The following is a 24,793-nucleotide window of genomic DNA, read 5'->3' on the forward strand; positions in this document are numbered from 1 at the left end:
TGAGAGAAACCATAAATACTTTTTATCCTTAAGGGTCCCTGAATGTCCAAATGGACTAGATTAAATTTATTCAATTGACGACTCTCAACTCTAGAAGGAAAGAAATATAGTGACGCTTGTGCAATTGGCAAGCCTCACATTCAAGACTCAATACCTGCTAAAAATTAGGAAACAATTGGCGCAACTTAACTAAAGACGAATGACCCAAATGATAATGCAATTGCAATGGGAAAACAGATGTGCTTAGTGCCGATTCAACCTTTCTCATATCTAGGTAATATAGACCATTCGCTTCATACCCCAAACCAATCGTCCTCTTCGCCTTGAGGTTCTGGATAACACAAGAAAATGGAAGGAATGTCATAGAACAATTATGGGATTTAGTAACCTAGCTCACAATTAGCAAATTAAAAGGAAAATTAGGTACATACAAGCTAGATGACAGTGATATAGATGGCGTGGGATAGATGGTTCCACTCCAGAAACAGGTCTAGTAGAGCCATCAATTGGGAAAATATTAGACTTAGAATAACAAAATTGGGAAAAAAGAGAATGTATACTAGACATATGGGCACTAGCTCTTGAGTTAATTACCCAGGTAAATGGTGACTAAGCAACCACAAGAGTAGAATTATTTGTATTGGCAAGTGTGGATGTATTGGATGTACTAGATGACGCAAAGAAATCTGAAGAAGCTGAGCCATCTGGACAATTAGATTTCTCTGAGATTGTGAACCATCTGATGCTTCATGTTGAATCGGCACAAACAGAATGGTAGACTCTCCAATCTGCTAAGACTCTTCAGTAGCTTGATTGGCTCAAGTAGGCTTACTCACTTGTCCCAACAAAAATTCTCAGTATGACCATTGAAACCACAATATGTGCATTTCATATTACTGTTTGTGCCTCTACCACCGTTACGACCACCATGACATCTGTGGCCACCACCATGACCTTTGTGGCCACCACCATGATCACTAAGATTACCACATCCTCTACCACCACCGTGGGGGCTGCTTGTGGTGAGAGCGGAGGAATCTTTACCAATAGGAGATGAAGATCCCGAAGCCACAAATGAGGTAGGTGCAGTCTGTACAACTCGAGAAAAGGCATTGACAATTGTAGGTAAAGTTTCGCTAGCCAATATTTGACTCTTTATAGGTTCAATTTCAGCATCCAATCCAGACAGAAATTTTGTTGTATAAAATTTTTCATGTTGTTTTTTTGTGCTTCTAAACTAGTGGTGAGAGGTTCTACTTATCTAACTCTTCCCAAAGTCCCCGAGCTGTAATACTCACTAACATGCTTCCCGTTTTGCTTTAGGGTAAAGATAGATTCCCATATCTCATAAATTCTGAAGACATTTCGTTCATTAGAGTACATCTCCTTTACAGAATCCCAGATAGCCTTAGTTGAAGACAATACGATGTTGGCATTGATCACTGGCTCCATACTAGTCAACAACCAACTCATAACCAAAGCATCTTCAGTCACCCAATTTTCATTAGATTTATCATCTGTGGTTGGAGGATTAGAGGTGATATGTTACAGTTTCTCCTTCGTGGTTAACACAATCATCATGGAGGATGACCAATGAAGATAATTGGTGTCATTCAGTTTAACTGCTATCACACAGACACCAACACCATCCCATGAATGTTTACCCTCACTTCATAAGAAATGACTCAACTCACAAACCACTATTCGTCGAAGCCAAAACTCGATTTTTTTTTTTTTTTGAAAACTTGCCGGAGCACCAAATGAACAAAATAAAGGTGGAGGATGATAGGGAATAGCCTATGAGTGGTGTGGTTTGGGTAGGGATGCCTAGATGCACACGGTGGTGAAGAAAATCAAAAACCCAAAAGTTAGGGTTTCAACCTCTAAACTTTTAACTAGCTCCAATCGCGTTGAAACTTCAATCCAACACTAAAAAACCTTCAACCAAACCTTACATATACATCTAGGTTTGGAACACACACCAACAAATCCTAGAACACATGGTTTTGTTCACACTAAGATCAAAACCAAGTGAACAACCAAGAGAAAAAATAAAAAAAATTGAAGGAAGGAAAAAAGAATAAGAAAGGAAGAACCCTACATCTCTATCTTAGATTAGAGTTCTGAAATCTAGGTGAATGGAAAAGCGAAGAGAAGAAGAAAAGTAGATGAGAAGAGAGGTCTCCCTCTCTCCCTATTTATATTAAATTTGGTCGAAAGACCAATATGCCCTTTTTACAATAATATAAATTCTGACATAAACAATTCAAAGAGTTTAGAGAGCTCTTTTTTAAGTATTTTATGTATAGATGGGAACTTGTACATAGAGAGAGATTATTTGTGTTGTTATTGTATTTCCAAGTCCTCCTTGTCCTCTTCATTAATCAATACTCATAAAAAAAGGTGAATTTCAGGATTTGCACAATAAATTGAAGATCATAGTGAGTTGAACATAATAAATGTATTTGATGGAATTGGACTTCAAAGATTTTTATCTTCATATTTTATTTTTCATTGTTGCTTTTAGTTTGCTTTTTTTGTTCAGGTGCTCTCTCTCTCTTCTCTCTCTCACTCTTTGAAACTGTAAAACCATCAAAACCTGCGCTGTTCTAAGCATGGAAATGACGCTTTTGTAACATACTGCAAGAGATCATTTAGATGTTCCAAGTTAAAACAATTTAAAATTATCCAGCTCAAGCTAATGGACATAACTTCGGACCATTTACAAAAAAATTTGCTCTTGTGTCTTTAATTTTTTGGCTAATTGAATTAAGCGATATTGATAAAATATTGTCTGAAAATTTAGCCAATCCTTTGTTATCTCAGGCCTATTATAAATAAGGATGGGGAGATTGAGGAAGTTGTCAGTAGAATTAGAGTTGTATGATTATAATGGATGTGCACCTCTAGAGTGTTATATGACTGATGCATGCCAATCAAGTGAAGTGATAATTTTTTTATAAGGCAGTAAGATCAACTGTGCTTTATGTAGATGAATGTTGGGCATTCAAGAAATATCATGTTAGCAAATTGACGTGGCAAAGATGAGGATGTTGAGATGGATGGGTGGACAGGTTTGGAAAGAATAATATTAGAAATGAACACATTCGAGAAAAATGTAAGAGAAACTCCAATAGGCAATAAACTAAGTGAAAGTTGATTGGGTTTGGGCAGGTTCAACATACACTAATTATAGCCCTAGTTAGAAGGTTTTGAAAGAGAGAGGAAAACCTAAAAGAACATGGATTGGGATATTAAAAGTGGATGTGAACCCATTTTGAATAACAAAAGATGTGGCACAAAATTGAATGTAGCAATAGGATTTGTTTAACTGACCTCCAATATCTGGGACAAGGCTTCGATTATTAAGATGATGAAAATTCAGTTAATGAATATTCATTAAATTTGAATTATGGCCTCTCAGGTAATGACCTGATTTAGTCCTACTTCCAATAAGATCCTGATTAGGATAGTTGTTATTAAGATTTATTGGATACAATTGTGGTTTTAAGTTTGGCTCAAAACCATGTTGACTTGCCTCTGTCATCTTGGTCTCACCGCGAGCTGGGTCATGATCCATGTATGACTCGGAAACCACATTGAATCAGCCTTGACTATCCGGGTATCGAGACCAAGGCCGTAAACCATTATAAAAATCTATGACTAATGGTCTCTATTTCCTGGTTCATGGTGTTGCTACATTCCTGGTTTATAGCAATGCTGTTCAAGGGTTGGACTTTTTCACCGGCTCTTTGGACTTCCGAATGTATAAAAGAATTATTATTACAGTCTTTGATGTTTTGCATCCATGTTGCATCTTAAGCTGGTTATGGTAAATATGGGTCTAGTGTCTTTGCCAATGCTGGCAGTTAAGTTTGAGCTCAAGGAAGATTTTGTGCTTGTCAGTTGCTTCAGTATCTAAAGACCTATCTTCTACAGGTTTAGGATGGTACTGGATTCCAGTGCTTCCTTGTATTTCTTCAACGTCAAATGGGAGATTGTGGTCTTTATAACCCTTCGTTCTTAATTTCTTATATGTGCATAGATTACTAACAGTAGAGATTACATTGAATTATGAACACGTCAACTTCAATTCATTTTTCAGAAAGGTCATAATAAGTTGTTGAACTTGACATGTCCATTAAATTGAGAAAGTCTGAGTGGTTTTTGTTTTATTTCCAGTTCAGGATATTGAGCATGATCTTGATACTCAGGCAGAAGATTGGTATGTTGCAATGGAGGCACTATGTGAGGTGAGATGTTCAACCTAGTTATAAACTAGACAAGAGGAAAACTGATTGGCTGTTTAATGTAAGATTTAGGAATATCGAGTATAATGTCTTGCCTTTCTAATGTTTGGTGGATTATTACAGTTCATTATTATCTTTCCTGCTCCTATTGTTTTTGTACGAAATTTTCTTTCATAAAATGTTAACAAGAACTTTTGCCATGTTTTCAGATTCTGCCATCCTTGGAACCACTTATTGTCTATTTTCCAGACTCTTCTCAGTGGTTGTCGAGGGCTGTTCCAAAGTCAAATCGTAAAGAGTTTGTCCACAAGGTGGAGGAAATGTTTGACCGGCTATCGGGACCTGTTGTTTTGATTTGTGGACAGAACAAAGTGGAAGCAGGGTCAAAGGAGAAGGAGAAATTTGTAAGTTTCAAGAATTTCTCAATGAATTTGTTTGTTTCAATATGAATTTGTAGAGGACGTAGTGCCTTTTTCTTTATTTTGTCTAAGCATCCTGGGATTGCTTTCTGTAGGAATTTCTGTTTATGTGGATATGTTCAATTCTTTACCTTTGATCTTTCTTCTATGGATGACAATTATTCTGTATGGTGTTTGGCAGACGATGATACTCCCTAATCTCGGTCGTCTTGGCAAGTTGGTAATTCCTTTCAACCATAACACAAATTGTGCATCAGTTACATTAAGTTCCTACTCGTGATGATGCTTGTCTTTTGGTTTTCGTATTGAACCATGAACCCCCCCCCCCCCCCTCTTCTTCTGATGGCTGCATTCTATGTAGTAGCAACATAGATATGTGTTGGTGTTTGCTACATAGTTGAGGTGTCTGACACAAGACTTTCGGGAAACTTGAAATGCAGACATGTCTAGACACATATATAATACAATAATTGTTTTCACTATATTTAAGAATTTTTAGATTAAAAATAAATAAAGACATAAATGGTAAGTGAAAGAAAACATTTCCATATGCCTTAATATAAATAGATTTATAAGGGAGAAGGTTAATGCCGGACACAAATCAAGATATGCCTTTTAAATAATCCCCTTTTCTTCTTTTCCTTAAACTCTTAATCTGTTTTAGGTTATTTTGAGTCTTATTTTAGAAGTTTATTATTAGGTTTTTTAAGTTTAGTAGAAGAGTTTTTTGTCGAATTGAAAATTTTACTATATTGGAAAGTTTCTATTTCAGGAAAGACACTATTACCTTGGAGTATAGGGTAGAGTCAAGTTAGAAGTCATTTAGGTTTTAGCAATTGGTCTTTTCTATTTACATAATGCAAGATTGTTTTAGGAAGACAATGAATGAATATATATATATATATATATATATATATGATATATATATATATATATATATATATATATATTTCCAGAAGTTTCCGTTTTTTTGTTGTTGTTGGTTTGCTTGGATTTGGGAGGAATCCAACTTACTGATGCCATGGAAGCCCTTGGTGTGATTCTTGTGATCCCAAGGTGAATCTACCACGTCTTCTTTTGATATTTTTTTATTGTTTGTTTTCTTATTCTTGATTTTAACCCATCAAGAAATCCATCCAATCATCATTCACCATAAACACCCTATACCATCAATCTCTTATCCAAATCTACTTTATACCTTGTCACCTAATCCTATTCCATACCCCGAAACCTAATTACAACACCCTATTACAAAAATTTACATTTCACATATCCAATTAGCCTTGTTGAAATCTTTCACAATGGCCAATAAAACCTTTTCTCTGTAATTTTTCTTTCTTTTTCGTCACCACCCAATTAGTCTTTCCCCTACTCTTCCTAAAGTAGAACAAACTTATAATCTATGGTTTTCAACCACAAATCCTTGATATTGCCGTTTCATTGCTCTTGGGTTATATTTAATTCGCCTTGGTATTGTGGATTGGTAACTAATGTATGGATACATTGCTATTGAGAAATTAGTACTAGTAAATGATACATGAGTGGTTGCGACTTCTCTTTCCCTTCCTAGAGATCATTGCCTTCATTCATTTAATCCTTCAATGGAGGGCTCTTCTGCTTTAAAAGAAGGGGAGAAAATCTTGAAAGGTCAACCATTGGTGTGTAAGCCACACAGGGCTATGTGATGTCAGAAGCGCCAAAACGACGACACTTTTGTTGCATGTGTTTAAGAAATACCTAGAAGAAGATGAAATTAAACCTTATAAATGAAAACAACAATATGAATATAGGGTGCAAGGTTTCTTGTTTTGTTAGAACATATGTAAACAAAAAAACAAGCATGTCTTTGATGGCACATAGAATTAAGGAGCTTTGTTGATTTCACAATAAAAACATTCAACTACTTTAAGAAGAGAGACCTCACACCCTTCCCAATAGAGAACCCATTCCCCTTTCTCAATAATGAATCACAAATTCCTTTTGAGTTCTAAACGTACTTTAAAGTGCCTATCTAACCATGTTTCTTTCCCAACCATCATGGACAGGTCTTTATTTGGTCACGACTATAGACCTCCACAAGTTGTGTACTGCCTACCCAAGCCTCTCATGCCACTTTCTCAAGCCTCCATGGATAAGTCTTAAGATTTCTTAACCCTAACCCTCCTTCCCCTCTTTGGAGAAAACACCATTTTTACTAGTTGGTATTTATCTTCGTCACCTAGACCTTTCTACCAGAACTTTCTTGTCCACAACTCTAGCCTGATAGCTGCACGTTGGGATAAGAAATGCACATTTAGACTGGGGGAAGTGCTTTTAAGCAAAGTGAGCTTACCCCCATTCGACGTGTTGCCTTTCTTTCATGATGGCAACATTCTCTTAAATCTTACCACTATTGGATCCTAGATTTCCTTTGGTTTGTAGCTAGCCTAGGTGAAGATGTCGAAGGAAAAACCTCACCCTACATCCCGAATTTGCCACTAGCCAACCAATATCTCCCACCTCCCATACCCTGAACATTAGCGTTTTTCTTGATTATTACACGACCCAATCACTATTTCGAGTCAATGATGGACATCTCAAAGTAATTGAGAGTGAGACACCCCTACAAAGAGTATCATTGACAAAGTGTAGGCGGGATATATATGCCCCCCTTTCCCCTACTCTAAATCCTTATAGGACACTACACTATTACTCTCTTCGTCTTCTTGCTTAGGGCTTCCTCTATTAGAGATCACCTTTCCTCAGCCTCTGAAGCTTTCGAAATACCCAACTAGCGAGCTATTCACCAATGAGTGTGGATTGCGATATTTTTTTCAGTTTTGTATACATCTTTGATATTGTTCATGAGGCCGAAAATCATGACGTGAGGATCAAACCAAGAAAAGAAAATATAAGACGCTAGATGAATGGAGGAAGGGTATTGTGATGCCTGGCATTTTTCTTCTACACGGATAGACTTTATTAATGCTTCCTAGTTTGAAGAATCAAACTATAGTTTGGTTGAACTCTAGATAGGGTTTAGATCTCCTTGTTGAATATAAAAACATGTTTTAAGCTACTCCATCTTATGATGTGCATAGGTGTCTGTTTTCTAATGGTTATATTGATATCTCAAACATTATTCATCGGAATTTTATATTTCTCTCGCTCATATATCTGTTAGTATATTTTTTTCCCGAATATGATGATCCTGTTCTGAGACATTTTTTTTAAAATTTTCTGAGACTACTTTTTATTCCATTATACTCTTTAATAGAAGGAATCAGTCATGGAAAAATGTGTACACTAGTTGTTAGTATGATATTGACACAGTTTGTTCCATTCATCAAGCATTTTACTGTTCTTCTTTTTAACATTGACCACTATATCACATTGTATCCTGCAGCCTCTTTCATTGAAACGGCTTACAGATGGATTGAAAGCAACAAAGAGATCACATAATAGTGAATTGTATAATCTCTTCACCAATGTTGTAGGCATTCATCCACCCAAGGTAAATAGCTGGGTAATTTGTTATAATAAAGCATCTAGTTAGAAAAAAGAATAAACAAATAATTTTTTTGTGTGTAACTTCTATGTTTACCTGGATGAGGCATAATATGTTAGAAATAATTTTGTAATTAATGTCTAGATATTGGGTCCGTTTTGGGGTTATCCAGGTTCAGGTTGATTTTGAAATTTAAATGGAGTACCTATGTTTAAAATGCATGTGCTTGTTGATCAAATTGAAAATTATATTAATTGTTATATTTTATGATTAAGTTCTAGAAATTAAAAAACAATTCACAAGAAATGTCTATGACAATTTTTTTTCATGAATTGAAGTAGTCTGAATCTGATGAACTCTGTTATTTTTGGGCTATAGGAAAAATTTATCCAAGGCAACTGCATCCAAACACCAACATTTTCTGACAATCTTGATTAAATCGTGGAAACTAATCATTTTTCCATGATCTCACAATCACTAAGCACTAACTTTTCTTGTTTGACCTGGGATAGGTTAGTGTTCTGTAGAAAAACATGAACAAAACTAGTTCCTTGTTGGTGATTGAAATAACTTTAAAGGTTTCACTTTCAACCATGGCTTATGCCAGCCTTAACCCCCCTCTCTCTCTCTCTCTCTCTCTCTCTCTCTCTCTCTCTCTCACACACACACACACACGCACACACACTGAGTTTATTAGCATTTTACAATTGGGTATGTACATCGTGCATCCATATATTTCACAAAAGGATTAGTCAACCATTGATAGTGATTTATGTGTGGGGGAACCAAGATAAGATTGAATTTGAAAGAGAGAGAGAGGGTGCTCTTCAGAAGAATAAATGATGAGTTAATGGGATTCTTAAAATTATTCTGTTTTATGTGATCAATACTCCTCAACTGAGAGCATTTTATTTTATTTTGATAAGCAATTGGGTTAGTGGTTAGTAATTATTTTATTGTTCTATATTAGAACTTATGAAATCACATACGGAACTTTTATTTCTTCTATTGGCTGTGAAACAAGAAGAAACAGACAAACTAGAAGAACAACCAAGATATGCCTTTTTCTGGAAATAATAACTTATTTGCAACACTGTTGAAATCATTTCTTATCACAAGTGTTTCTTCTTCAGTGCAAGCTATGCCTGTTTTGTTTTACTACTGGTCCATGTTTTTAGCAGGAAGAGGAACTACTTGGAACATTCAATAAACAGCTTGAAGAAGACAGAAGAATTGTGATATCAAGGAGTAATATAAATGAACTACACAAGGTAAGGATCATATTTGTAAGGAATGCTTTGTAGGAGTGGGTTACTATTAGTTCAGTTTTACTTGTCACATCTATTGATTGGCTTGTGCATTACTTGTGTGTTCTATTATCCTTTGGTTTAGGGTTCATACATTACTGAATCTCTTTGATCAGTTGGACTAATTACTTAATTTTTATGAATTGCAGGTTCTAGAGGAGCATGAGCTATCATGCATGGAGCTTTTTCATGTAAATACTGATGGTGTGATCCTTACTAAGCGGAGTAAGGAATTAAAGTGCCACAATTTTTACATATTCCACTTTGACCTAAAAATTATCATGTTTCAACATAGTTTCATGCATCTATATTGGACTTGAATGATTTTGGCATTTTATCTGGAAGTTCACAAGAACTTTTAGTTCGGATCTTTGGACTTCCTTCTTGTTATTTCTGCCTAACTTTTGAATCACTTTTCTAGTTTGAGCAAGCTTAAAATGGTATCGGTTTTTATTTTTCTCAACATTGATGGACAGATATGTTAGGTTTATTATCAATCATTTCTTCTGCCAATGTCTTGAGATTGCATTTGTTAATGAATTGCAATGAGTCTCAACCCTTCATATGTGATTGAACATTTTATACCAATCCCTGAAAATTCACGTGTTAGTTGGATGGTTCTGTACTGTCTTGTGGACCTGTTTGAAAAATGTGTTCCTTCTTCTTTGTATTTTGTTGAATGTTGTAAAAACTCTGACTAGATATCTGGTTGTACTTCTCAGCAACACTCGACGCCTTGTAAAATATTAAACTAGAAAGTACCTCATAGTACGGTATTTTGCAAGTGGTTTTGTTCCATGAATTATCAAGTAAGGACTAAGATGCATATGCATGCTTAATCATTGAACATTGCTTATGAATACTGGGAAAAATTAGACTCTAAAGGCCTTGAAAAAGAAAAGATACATTCAAATTATTAGGGAGAGACATAAATGCACTAAGGACCAATTCTCTGAAATAACCAATTCCTAACTGACGGTTGCTACTAATGTTATAGGTTTACTTTTATAATGATTATTTACTGAAAAAAATTATAGTGATGCATCTTTAAAAAACATAGTAATTCATACTACTATGAATTCAAAAAAAAAGTGCCAAAATTTGAAAACTAACTCTGTGAACATTATGTGATATTGTCATCAAAATTTCTTTGTTAATAATATGATGATTTCAAATACTTTAACATGTAAGTTAACGTACAAATTTTAAGTGGGGTGTAATTCTCATGTAGGCTCACATGCTCAGATGATCAAACATATGACTTAGCCAATGCATGAATGTCAAGCTAAATTAATTAGTCACATTAGTTTAATTCATCTTATGGTGAAACATGTGAATCAAATCCTTCAGGAGTCAAATTCTGAGGTATGCAGTCTTACAGGAGAGAGAATCCATAGGGAATCAGTTGCCATTTTAATTCTGATGTCATAATGTATCTCTTTTTCTATCTTTGATTATTCAGACCTAGGTTCTTGTATTATTTTTTTTCTTTAACATACTTAGATTACAATCAGTAGTAACGAGAGGAAATATTCGTATCAAAAGCACAGCACCGTGGATTCATGTCTTGGGTTCCCATTTGTGAATAGGTTACATTTACCTTGTCAAGATTGATGAGTTTGAACTAAGAATTGTCCAGCATGGTCATTGGGGCCCCATTTATAGTTTATACATATATTAACATGTTTTGTCCTATATAGGCTAGTAGTTTTGGAATGGCTGTTTTTTTTTTTTTTTTTGTGAGAATGATCTCTATAGTGAGGAGATCATCCTCACAAAAAATCAGCCCATTCTGAAATTTCTAACCCCAGTTTACAAGTTGAAGAACTGTGGTCCGTCAATTTTTGGCGTTAATTTGTTTTCCACTTTTGATGGGGCTAGAAGTTTCAGAATGGGCTGATTTTTTGTGAGGATGATCTGCTCATCATAGAGATTAATCTCACAAAAAATCAGTCTATTCTGAAACTTTTAGCCCAGATTGGACAAAACACGTTGGCTATGTTATTGGTTCTTGAACCCGATCCATATATATAGATGGGGAAAAGGTTGCATGGACCGAGGTCAACATTTGGGCCACGTGGACTGCGCCATTGTTCCAAATCACAACTCAGCCTCTTGATTGTGGTCTAGATTGGGCTTGAAACCCCCCCCCCCCCCCCCCCCCCCCAAAAAAAAAAAAAAAAAAAAAAAAACAAAACATGTTTTGACGCCAGATCTTTAGTTTAAAAATGGACGGTCATTGACATCCTAGATTTAAAATTTAACATTTAAATCCAACGGTGAAAAAAATCTATGTTTTCAATTCTGTTTTTTAGAGAGTTCATAAATTTTATGCTCTACATACATGTGGTACCCGATGGTGTAGTTGGGCACCACGTTGACATATGGTCCACAGAGATAGTTGGTCCTTAATATATATATATATATATGTGGGTGGGCGGGCGCAGGCGCGGTCAGGGGGAGGGGGGGGGGTGGGTGGGTGGGTGTGTATTGTTGACAACGTGACAAGACTGACATTTATTGACTCACTATGTATTTGTTGGTTAAGTTTGTGTACCGGCTGTGTGCTTTTCATTTGACATTTATTTCTTCGGGATTAACAATCTGTTAATCTTCATTAACTGATTATACAAAAAATTCAAGTGCCCAAGTTTATCATTAAGAGATTTAGATGTCTTGCTAACCGTATTACTTTTTTTTTTTTTGTTGAAAGTTTGATAACCATATTAAATTTATTTCCCCGTTGCATTTTTGGTTTCTTTTTTTCATGTAGAAGCCGAGCAAGTCGTTGGGTGGGCTAGGAATCATTACTTGTCGTCCTGCCTTCTTCCTTCTATAAAAGGGGAAAGGTTGAATGTGCCCCATGAAAGGTAGTTACTCTTTGTATATATTATTAGTCACTGTTTTTTGGTGTCAACTGTTAGTTGATTACTGTTATGTTCCATGTGAAGCCTGGAAATTGCAATTTCGAGGCTAAAGGAACAAGAGATGATATCCAAGAAACCTTCTCAAAGTCTGAAGGTATATATTTCCCAATTGGTCGACTTTCAAAATTATGTATTAGAATGAATGGTTCTCATTTTTATTTTTAACACCTTTGAATTATGACAGAGTCTTGCTAAGGATGAGTATGAGAGCAACTTCCTTTCAGCAGTGGTCGCACCCGGTGAAATTGGAGTCAAGTTTGACGATATTGGTGCTCTTGAGGATGTTAAAACGACACTACATGAACTTGTAACTCTCCCAATGAGGAGACCAGAGCTTTTCTCTCGTGGAAGTCTATTGCGGGTATATGTTGCTTTGTATTTCTTTTGCACTTGTTTCTAGTTGTTAGGTATCGTGGTAATATATATGACTTAGACTATACTTCTTGTTCTTATTTGCATTTGTACTCTTCCCGTGGAACCCATATGAATATTGTCATACCCTACAATGAGTTTGTATAACTATGATAGTCATCTCTATCCAAAACCATTCTGTTTCAAAATTACTGACCATATCAAAAGTTGGCCTGATTATCGGTTGGATGGGTCAATCCAGATGTTTCCAATTTCAAGTCAATTTTCATGAAGTTGGGAATATCAGAATGGTCTGATATTTTTCAATAATCGAACATGATATTCGTATGCCAGATACAAACAGGGACTAAGAATAAGGTAGTACCAACGTAAATTTCAATTAGTTTGGAAATGGAAATAATTCGACCGGTTTTGAAATTAATACAATTTTTTAAAATGATGGAAATGACAGAAATATTGAAGAAATTTACATTGACCCTGTAGGAAATGATAAAACAGGCATTAAAAACACTCATTAAGTCATCACAATACAATAAATTATCCTATGGAGTGCGAAATTGAATATCAACAATATTTTATATGTAATTTTTATTAGTAAATACTATGTGTAATTTACATGTTCTTTCTAAAAGAAATTTTCAGTTTCATTAAAAAAAATTTATTATCAAAGTTTACTATTCATCGAAATATTTTCACTGAAATATTGCATTTTTTATACTTAAAATTTGATAATTTCAGTCGAAATTCACTATTCATCAGCATATTTCGTGAAATGAAGAGTGTTTTCCACCAAATATATACAAAAAGAAACTGTCGATTAAATTTAGAGTTGGAACTTGTGGAAATGGAAACATTTCAGTATATTTCATGGAAACATGTTGAAATTTAATACTATGGGTAGTACATAGAGGCTAATTAACTAACTAACTATATATAGCCCCATGAAATGCGCTTTTGACTGAGTTAAATTTATGTAAAATTGGTAACAGCCTTGCAAAGGAATACTACTTTTTGGCCCTCCAGGGACTGGGAAGACCCTTCTTGCTAAAGCACTTGCAACAGAAGCAGGAGCCAATTTTATTAGCATAACTGGTTCGACCCTTACATCAAAGGTACCATGAAGTCTTGATTCTATCTCCATTTAATTTCAATGTTCACATGCCAGACAGACTGCCTATTATGTCACCAGTAATAGGGTGTGAACAAAGCGATAGCCATGTGCCCTTATTTATGATGGTCTTACTGTTTCCAGTCAGAATGTTGCTCCTTTTCATGTGTTGCTGACTCATTTATTATCACTTGGATTATTGGCTTTTCTAGGAAGGGAGAGAGCAACTCCTAAGCAATTGAAACCCATGATAGAATTCTTTTTTTGCATTTATTAATTTCTCGATTCACTGTTTTTTCCTCTTTCCCTGAGACGTAACCTTCTAAATACACTGTATTAATAAAAGATACTTATAAAATTATGGAAGAGATTTTTGTATGCAAAAATTCTATATCTCCATTTTGTTTTTTACATCCATTGCTGGTGAATCCACCCTTACATTTCTTTTTGATAAGTAGATCAATTGTATGAATAGAAGGACTGGTTGAGATAACCAGCCAAGGTACAACAACAGCATACAATGCAAATTAAAAAGAAAGCAAATAATTATCACACAAAGCATCCCATCTAAGTACAAAATCATCAAAGAACACCCCTTTAAAATCCGCCTCCATTTTACTCCAAAAAAACATGAGGCCAAGCACCTCCATGATAATATCTTGAAGCCCCGTCTCCTTCCCATTGAAAACTATTCTGTTCCTTTCTTGCCAAACCACCCAACACACCACAAAGGGGGTAATAGACCATAAGAACCTTTTCTTACCCACAAAAGGATTATTGTGCCAAATTTGGAAAAGAGACAAAACTGTGATAGGAACCACCCAAGAGCAATTGAATAGGTACAAGAAATGGATCCAAATCCTATACACCAAAGGACAATGAAGCAACAAATGAGGAATCGATGCCCCACTTTTTAAACACAAGGAACACACTTTTTATTCGATGCCGCCAACCAAATTAAGAAAGATACCTTTGATGGAATTTTGTGACCTCATATGGGACCCACTAGGAAGGAAGGGAGCACCTTGCAGTGAAATCGACTCGAGGAATGAGCTTACTGAAAACTTTCTATCCTTCGTACAGGTCCATGCCCTTATATCAGGCTCCACCATCTCCGAGAAGGATTGGTCAAGCTTGAAGATCAACTTTGCCAACTCTTGAATTTTTCAGTCATTAAAATCCCTTCTAAAGTCAAAATCCCATACACCCTCGTTAATAGAGTTGTTCAGAAAATCAGCAATCGTGATCTCCTTTTTCAAAGACAACACATAGATCCTTGAGAATTGTATAGAGAGTGAAGAGTTTCCACACCAACTATCCTCCCGAAAACGAATTCTCTCTCCACTTCCCCATTTAAAAGCCACCAACTCTTTGAATTTTGGATACACACTCATAATTCCCCTTTATAAACTACAATCATATGGTGTTTTCACTTCCTTACTATCCCATCCATACAATTTCTCCCCATATTTCCCGCTAATAACCTTCCTCCACAAGCTCACCCTTTCTTCTCTAAATCTCCAAAGCCATTTACCTAGTAATAACACATTTTTCATTTTAAAACCTTTTATCCCTAAGCCCCCATTCTTTTTTGGCGAACAAATTGTCTTCCATTTCACCAAATGGAACTTCCTTTTACCATCCGAGACAATCCACAAAAAATCCCTTATCAACCTTTCCAATCTTACCTCCACACTTTTAGGTAACGGGAATAAAAATAATTGATATACCGGTATAGCGGATAAGGTACTTTTGGTCAGTGTTAATTTACTCAATTTTGAAAGAGACCTTGCTTTCCTCGAGCCCAATCTCTTCCCCACCTTCTCCACTATAGGATCCCACACTTCTTTACTTCTTGAGCCTGCCCCCAAAGGCAACCCTAAATACACTGACGGAAGGGAGTTGTGAAGTCCTTGGAGCATTACATTCACAATGTGAGAAAAGCCCAAATTTGACGGCTCTAGGCTGTCAAATTTCACAAAATTCGACGGACCAAGAGGTTGAATTGGCATCAAAGTTTTCATTGTCAAATTTTTTTTAATCGACAGGCCGAAACTATCAAATTAATGAAGGATGAGAGAAATTCGACAGTTCTAAGCCATCAAATCTGGGAACATCAAGAATTTCGACGGTCCTAGACCGTCAAAATTTAATGTCTAAAATTCGTGGGCCTTGGCCCGTCAAATTTTTATGTCAAATTTTCTAGTATTCACGTAATGATTAGCCTGCCTTGGAGCATGTGAAGTGAATGATTACCCACCATCTTGCTTATGTGGTCAACCATTCCTTGGTACCTATGAAAGGGAGTTGTGAAGATTGTGAGATTGTCATACACCACGTCTTATATTCTTCCCTTTTGGTGTTTAACCAATTTGTTAGATGTTTAGCATCTAGTCAATGTTCTTGCAAATCAAAAGTATAAAACGTCTTTGTACATAAGTATTCTTTTTTTGCTTCAGCCATTGAACTGATCATCTTGCAAATCAAGGTTTAAACTGTGGTTCTTCATGCATAGAGAATTCTCTCCCTGAATAAGTCTTTAGCTTTCTAAATAAATGTTTTGTTACGTAGCAAAAATTATGTGAATTATGTAAGCACAATGAGGAAATCTAATCTGAATATTTAAGCATAATGGCTCAGATGTTCTAAACACTACTAGGGACTTCACAAGATCTGGCAAAAATAATTTTTGTTTTGAGGAGCACGGGACAAAGGTTGTATTTTAGGTTGAATTGAGCCTAATTGTGTGGTTCACTGTTTAACTTGACTGCTAGTAGTCCATTTGACTGATAATCATGGTTCTTATTTTGATCAGATGATTGTTCCTGTTATGCAAGTAAGATATATTAACTGTTCTTTTTTCCATTTGTTCTGAATCAGTGGTTTGGAGATGCCGAAAAGCTTACCAAGGCTCTTTTTTCCTTTGCCAGCAAACTTTCCCCTGTAATTATATTTGTTGATGAGGTGAGGATTTTAGGATAGCAAATTAAATTAGTAGCTGCATACATTATGCACAGATCTTATTCTAGGGAAGCTTCTTATTAAGGACATTCTCAATCTGTAACTTTGTTATTTTTCCCCTCAGGATCACTTTCTTCACTATATCACAAGAAATTGTTTCTCTTAGTCTTTTGATTTCATCCATATAGGTTGACAGTTTACTCGGTGCCCGTGGTGGTTCATTTGAGCACGAGGCAACTCGAAGAATGAGGAATGAATTTATGGCAGCTTGGGATGGACTGAGGACAAAAGACAGTCAAAGAATCCTCATTGTTGGTGCTACGAATAGACCTTTCGACCTTGATGATGCTGTCATCCGCCGCTTGCCAAGAAGGTAAGATTGTTGACATGCATGTGCTTCCCAATTCAATCTTTGACTAAATCCATAGTTGTGTGTTCCACCGAGTTTACTGTTTATACACAGAATAATATAATTCTTAGCATGCAGGCAGTGGTTCTGCGCCCATCTATTGATGACTTCCATCTTGGAGAGAGGGTCTCCATGATGCATGTCTATCCATTTGATGTTATCATTTTCTTTTAGATTGTGAAAAAAATTCAGCAAATGTCTGATCAATATTCTATGCCTCCGATGGTTGCTCTCATGTGATTAGATTAATTCATAATTTAGGAGATATATTGTGTGTGCGTGTCATTGCCAACTCCACACCCTGTCTGTGAGCTCAGTCTTCTTTCATCTTTAGATGTTATTACCAATACTAGTACCACAACTCTGGACCAAATTAACCACATTGGACCAATTGATCAAGAGAGGTTTCGATACTCCTAATTGTTGTTTGCTATGTATTACGAACGAGGAGTCTGCCGATCATATTCTGTTGCATTGCGTACATTTCCTCAGTCTCTTTGGCTTGGTTGGTTGTTTTCTAAGGTCAGTCAGGGATCTTTTCAAGTCTTGGGTGTGTTGGGGTGTTTCCTTCAGAGCTTTCAAGCGTATTTTATGGAGCCTTCTTCCTTTCGTCATTTGCTGGGGGTTATGGAAGGTGAGAAACAAACACACTTTTGAGGGGAAGGAGCTTTCGTTGCAGGATCTTGTCTCATTAATTCTGGGGTGGTGGTTTTTTTTGGGGGAAAGATTTTCAAAGAATTTAAAGGGATTTCCGTTGAGGATTTTGTTGTAAGGTGGGGTCATATTTGTAATTTGGAGGCTGACTAGGGGGTTGTATTTTTTTTGCTCTTCTTTGATAAGTTTTTGTTGTATTCTGGGGATCACCTTGACACCTTTTTTTCTTTATCAATAAAATATTTAACTTATCAAAAAAAGAATTGTGCTTACAAGTTACAGCTATGTTGAGTTTTGTTTGCAGGATATATGTAGATTTACCAGATGCTGCGAACCGAGTGAAAATTTTAACAATATTTCTTTCCCAAGAAAACCTAGAATTGGGTTTCAAATATGACGAACTTGCCAATGCTACTGAAGGATACTCTGGGAGCGATTTGAAGGTAACATCGTAATTATTTAGGAGCTTTCAGGGTGTCTATGCTTGTTTTTTTTTATACTTTCTTCTTGTGCAGAACCTCTGTACTGCTGCAGCATATAGGCCCATCCAAGAACTTCTTGAAGAAGAAAAGAAGGTATGGGCCTTGAACTTACATGCCCGATCTTACTGTCCTCTGTTTCTGAATCATATTTTTAAGACACTGACCCAAACTTGCCGCCTCCTCATGGACTGGTGCAAGACAGGTTTTAACTTTTTAGTCTTGTCTCGAGGCATTGTTTGTCAAGAGAAAATTGAGATTGTCTAAATCGAGACATTCCAAAAGAAAATGGATGTTTTGACATAAGTGGTCTCTGTCAAACCCTAGACGTATGAGACATTCTGAGATGGACTTAAAACCATGATTATACATGCATGCACTCAATTTTTTCTTTAATTAGATATTTAATGCAACTGGTCAGCCAGGCATTTACCAAATGCTCTTGATGATTGAAGAAGAACCATCATTTCTGTGAGTTCTCCTGTTCATTGAAGAACCCTTCAATTCTTCCTCTACACATTCCTGACCTGATCTTTATCCCCCATGGGTTTACTGGAAAAATTCCTGAAAATGAAAATGCTTAGTGATCACAAAAAACTCGTAACTGTGTGGGGCAATACAGGCTATTTTACTCGTATTGTGTATGCAAATAATTGATTACTGCTTCAAAATCATCCAAAATTATAGAACAGTTACTCTATTTTTTTTTTTAATCAAAGAAGAAATAGAAGCAGCCTTTATAAATGGTGTATAGACAATACTATGACCAGAAATAGATATTACTCTTGTTGTTGGCCCTAAACACTAATGCACTAATATTCAATAGATTGATAATGTCAGACCCCCATTTAAGCCCCTTGGGTGATGTATCCTATGAGGAAGCTGACATGTTGCAACTGTTGTGGTTTCCTTTCAAAGATGAGAGAACGGAAAAAAAAACTCTTAAACATGTGCTATGTGGCCAATACTTCAGTGAGATGGATGAACTCTTTGTTAATTTGAATTTCTCAAAATATAATTGAGCCAAAGACTCCAAATATTAAAATTAACAAGCTCAGATACTACTAATAATAGATGTGTGACAATCACCCACTTTTTTTTTTAAAGTTGAAGCCACATCTCTGTTTTGTGAGGAGCCTAATATGGTCTAGCCATGTACCTTAGATGCATCTAAAGTTGGTACACACCATTGCTTCTTTGGCTGCATAATCAACAATGAAATACCCAAAAATTAGTTCAGTTGGCAACGGTAAAAAATCTGGGACAGCTGCGAATAAAGGTGGGTGGGCACATGCTGCGAATCTGATCGGTTCTTGTTGTCCTGGAAAATCAGATATTAGAGCAGCTCTGATTACCTCTCTAAAATTACACTCTGATACTGTGGGTCATCATTTCCATCCTAACATTTACTCCCTTCTCCCTTGCACTACCTTTCCTACTAAACGATGTCCAATCCAAACCTGAACAAACAGTTGATACTCTATCGAAAAAGAAAAAAAGACAAAAATATTTGCACTAAAATGTGATTAAATCAGAGTGAAGACTTTTTCCTCCCATGTTTCTTGGAAGTTGTAATTTAACATTTAAATACTCTTTTCTGACTAAAATATTTTCATAATGGTATCGTATTGTCGAGGATTTGTTTGGAAGTCATAGCTAATCATGTGTGTGCTGCCACCGACCACCTTCAATACAAGAAATGGTTATGAACTGAACTTTCTATGATTTGGTCATTGGTCTAATGCCTAATCACCATCTTTTCTTCAGGTGGGCATGAACATTGTAGCTCCAGTACTAAGACCGCTGTATTTGGAGGATTTTATTCAAGCAAAAGCGAAGGTATACAAAGTTCTTTTCCCTTGATTACCTTAATTATTATTAAATGAGGCATCTTAGGAAATAGCTACATAATTCATGTCCAATGTTGTGGCCAAAAGAGTGTCTTCAGAAAATTTCTTCTCTTTACTTTCCAATATATTACTAAATGAGGCATACTGGTCTACACCCGAATACCTTCATTTGAAGGAACTATTGGATTCTCATAGATGTGACTAAATAGGCAAGCCAGAGAGTCAATTTCCCAGTCATTGAAGCTTTTCCTGAAGCCAAAATTCCTAGAAAGATCACCCTCATACCACACAATGAATTTCTGAAGTGTCTTATTTTATATCAGAAGCACATACAACTCTCCAAATGGAACTTCTAGGGGGGAATTCACCACAACAGCAATATTTGGAAAATTGGACCTTGTCACCCTTTCTTACTTTTAAGCCGATTCACTTTCTGAATTCATTTATTAACATTTAGAATTCCCTAACAAACATTGTACTTGTATGAGATCCTAACCTGAATTCGTAGAACGTTATTTTTATCTAATCAGCTGCTTCCACAAGTTTCCCTTCTTGTAACCAAACCTCCATTACGATTTTCCGAACAGGTTTATATTTTATCTGATGAACAACCTGTCTCCTCAGACCATTATCCCTTTCTAGGGTGCCAATTGAATTTCATCCAATCAAATGAATCCTATGACTCCCAACCTAGTTATTCCAAAGATAGTCCCAACTTAAAAAAAGATTTACATCTGAGGCTTACACCTCAACACAAATACTTGCGCCTCAGTTGAGGCGAGAAGAATTGTGGAAAGTGATTGTCAAGTCTCATAATGAGAGCTTGACATATATATATATATATATATATATATATATATATATATATATATATATATATATATATATATATATATATATATATATATATTAATAAAAGAGTAAATGGACGTAACGTACATAGAAAAACAGAAAAACATTAAATAGTAATCATTATTGGCAATACTTCCCCTCAAGTTGGGGCAAATATATCGATTAAGTCTAGCTTGACAAGATGAGAGTTAGTGACAGAAAGACCAACAGACTTAGTAAGCATATCGGCAAGCTGATTTGAAGAAGATACAAAGACCGTTTGAAGAGCACCAGATCGAACTTTCTCCCTGAGAAAGGGAACATCAACCTCTATATGCTTGGTCATTTCGTGAAGAACTAAGTCAGAGGCAAGCATGATGGTAGACTTGTTATCACAAAATAAAGTGGAAGAACTAGAGAGGAAATTCAAGCTCCATCAGTAAGGATTTAAGCCAAATAAACTCACAAGTTTCAAAGGCCATAGCCTGATACTCAGCTTCAGCAGATGAACGGGAAACAACATTTTGTTTCTTACTTTTCCATGAGATCAGGTTACCACCATGGAAAGCACATAAATCATAAGTAGATCTCATATTTGTAACAGAACCAGTATAGTCAGAATCAATGAAACAGGACAAATATGACTGAGTAGTAGACGAGTAAAAAAATCTAAGACTAGGACGAGACTTCAAGTAGTGAAGAATACAACAAACGACATCAAGATGAAAGGTGCGTGGAGCATGCATGAACTAACTGACTACACTAACCGCAAATGTCAAATCCGATTTAGTGTTAGTCAGATAAATCAGACGGCCTACGAGTTTCTGATAAGAATGATCAGTTAAAAAATCACCAAATTCGGCATAAAGATGATTATGATCTATAGGTGAGGAGGCAGGATGATAACCAAGCATCCCAGTATCCCGAAGAAGATCCAATGTGTATTTACGCTAAGATAGCAAAATACCATTACAAGAACGGACTACTTCTATACCAAGAAGTACTTGAGAGGAACCAAGTCCTTAACTTCAAAAGCATAATCTAATTGCATCTTTACTTTACTCTGTCAATCCTTTGTGCATCATCTCCAGTCATGGTAATATCATCCATATAAACCAAAACAATGATGCAACGACCATCCACTCCTTGACGAACAAAGCAAGTATGATCTGAGTGGCATAAAGAAAATTTTATAAATAAAATAATCTCAGAGAAACTCTGAAACCAGTTTTGCAGGGACTACTTCAAGCTATATAGAGATTTGAGAAGACGACAGACCTTCCCTGAATTCTCCCCTTGAAGACGAAACCTAAGAGGGGGTACATGTAAAAAATCTTAGTTAAATCACCATTCAGAAAAGCATTATTTACATCGAGTTGATGAATGGGCCACGAGTGACATGCAGCTAAAGAGATAAAGAAGAAAATTATTGAGAGTTTGGCTACAGGAGCAAATGTAGCACTAAAATCTTTTCCTGAAATCTTGGTAAAACCCTTAGCAACGAGTCGTGCCTTGTACCGATCAACAGTGCCATCTGCGTGATATTTAATAATGAAATCTCATTTACAACCAATAATCCGCTCCCCAGATGGAAGGGGAACAAGTTTCTAGGTGTGATTTTTCTACAAAGTATCCATCTCAGCAGTCATGACTTTAGTCCATTGAGGATCTAGCAACGCCTCTAATATAGATCAAATAACTCGAATAGAATCAATAGCGACAAAGTAGGCTTGATAAGAGGGAAAGAGTCACTGATAGGAAACAAACTTGTCAATAGGATGATTGGTAACACACCCATGCTTATCTTTGTGAAGCGCAATAGGCAAGTGAGAGTCAGAAATAGAAGGAATAGGAGTAGGTGTCGGCAAGGGTATACCTGAGTCCAAGGAGGAGATTGGAGAGGGATGAGAGTAACGAGAGTAAACCTGCAGTGGTGACGAAGATGGAGATGGAGAGAAAATCATATAGGGATCTTGCAAAGAAGATATAGCACAGTAGTAGGGAACATTTTCGAAAAAGGTGACATCCAAAGAATGAATTACACGATGAGAAATGAAATCATAACAACAATATACCTTTGACATAGACGAGAAACCTAAGAAAACATACCGAATGACTTTAACAATTTCGTGCGATGAGGGATCCTTTCGCAAACAAAACAAGTGCACCCAAAGCTCGAGGTGTAATGGGGAAGAGAATGCTATTAGGTCGAAGAACATGAAGAGGCACTTGTTCCCCTAAGATGCGACTCGTAACGCGGTTAAGAAGAAAAACTGCAATGAGGATTGTCATATTCCAATATAACTTAGGAGCATGCATCTCTCGAAGAAGATAACGGACAATGTTTATGAGGTGGCGATTATTGGGTTCCGCTACCCCGTTTTGTTCAGGAGTATAGGGACAAGTCAACTGGTGAAGCATATCATACTCATGAAGATGGGATCGAATCCCATAAAAAATATATCCCCTTGTTATCAAACCTAAGAGATTTAACAGTGATGTTGTATTGAGCCTGAATCATTTTAAGAAAATTATTAAAAATCATTTTAAGAATGCATCAAGTAAACCCAAGTATAATGAGAATAGTCATCAATAAATGTAGCATAATATCTATGACCATAAAAAATAGTAACAGAGGAAGGTCTCCACACATCAAAATGAATTAAATCAAATATTGCTTTAATCGATGCATGCGAGGAATATAAGAAGTATGTGTATTTAGAAAGCTCACACACAGAGCACTAAAACTTGTGTTTACTACAAGAAAATTTTAAAACAGGAGGGCCCCATTTGATTCATCTACTAGAATCTGCTGTCAGAAACAATTGTAAAACGCTGGAACATTGAAAAGCTTGTTTGATAAAGCTTTGTAAACGTGTTGTGTTGTTTACCAGAATTTGGTAATTATTGTTTGATACAGCTTCTGGATTCTACTGTATTAGGGTAAAATGATCAAAATACCCTTAAGATTGATAGTGCACACAGAATGTATAAAAAATTATCAGAATACCCTTATAAATACATAATTACATTGAATATAATAAATTTATATAAAAAAATTTATTTTAATTTTAAAAAATTATAAAAATAATTATTTTAATTAAAAAAAAATTATAATTCTATAAAAAATGAACAATGTATCGAAACCATAATTTTGTCATATTCAATGCACGACTGGGAGATTCACCCGATTAAAAAAATAATATAAATAAGTAAAAAAAAAATGGGTGCCTAGTGTTATAATGTTTTGTGATGTTAAAATTATAATTTGAGTCAAACCAAGACCGTTTAAATATTTAATTGGAGTGTAATAAGTAAAAGTATGAGGTACGAATAACAACTCTCAAAGTTTCTTCTCAAAGATGATGCTGTAGAACTTGAATCCATAATAGAGAGAGCGAAAGCAAGAGAGAAAGATCTCAAAATGGAGAAAAAGCTTTGTGAAGCAGCTTTGAAGGGGAGCGTAACCTCCTTAATTGAACTACTTCAAGAAGATCCACTCTTCTTAGATCAAACCATCATCTCTTGCATCTTTGAAACTCCTCTACACATCGCATCTATGCTTTTGATCGGAGATGCCATCGTCAATTTATAGTCGATGGCGTTGATCGGAGATGCCTACGGTCGTTAATGGCGATCATCAGCTACTGTGGGGTTTAGGTTGAACGAAGAAGAGAGATCGATTGGGTTTTACTATTTTACAAAGTCGGACTTACATTGAATGAAGAAGAGAGAGATC

The 24,793-nt window shown here is 35.9% G+C and overlaps 1 protein-coding gene across 3 annotated transcripts in view; it reads left to right on the plus strand.

The window, feature by feature from the left end:
- The window catches only part of LOC147406736 (uncharacterized), a 53,835-nt gene that overhangs the window by 22,436 nt on the left and 6,606 nt on the right, over positions 1 to 24,793 (plus strand). For all 3 annotated transcript variants that reach the window (XM_086434912.1, XM_086434914.1, XM_086434913.1), the window contains 15 exons: positions 4,183 to 4,253; positions 4,460 to 4,654; positions 4,851 to 4,889; positions 8,055 to 8,162; positions 9,338 to 9,427; positions 9,613 to 9,688; positions 12,237 to 12,333; positions 12,415 to 12,484; positions 12,575 to 12,751; positions 13,752 to 13,874; positions 16,751 to 16,834; positions 17,020 to 17,204; positions 18,199 to 18,337; positions 18,410 to 18,469; positions 20,141 to 20,212. In XM_086434912.1, coding sequence (XP_086291038.1) covers positions 4,183 to 4,253; positions 4,460 to 4,654; positions 4,851 to 4,889; positions 8,055 to 8,162; positions 9,338 to 9,427; positions 9,613 to 9,688; positions 12,237 to 12,333; positions 12,415 to 12,484; positions 12,575 to 12,751; positions 13,752 to 13,874; positions 16,751 to 16,834; positions 17,020 to 17,204; positions 18,199 to 18,337; positions 18,410 to 18,469; positions 20,141 to 20,212 — 1,586 coding nt within the window. The remainder of the gene's footprint in view (positions 1 to 4,182; positions 4,254 to 4,459; positions 4,655 to 4,850; positions 4,890 to 8,054; positions 8,163 to 9,337; positions 9,428 to 9,612; positions 9,689 to 12,236; positions 12,334 to 12,414; positions 12,485 to 12,574; positions 12,752 to 13,751; positions 13,875 to 16,750; positions 16,835 to 17,019; positions 17,205 to 18,198; positions 18,338 to 18,409; positions 18,470 to 20,140; positions 20,213 to 24,793) is intronic.

The sequence above is a fragment of the Akebia trifoliata genome, chromosome 3 (genome assembly GCF_017979445.1).
Source record: "Akebia trifoliata isolate Shusen 1 chromosome 3, ASM1797944v1, whole genome shotgun sequence".
In the NCBI taxonomy this organism is placed as follows: domain Eukaryota; kingdom Viridiplantae; phylum Streptophyta; class Magnoliopsida; order Ranunculales; family Lardizabalaceae; genus Akebia; species Akebia trifoliata.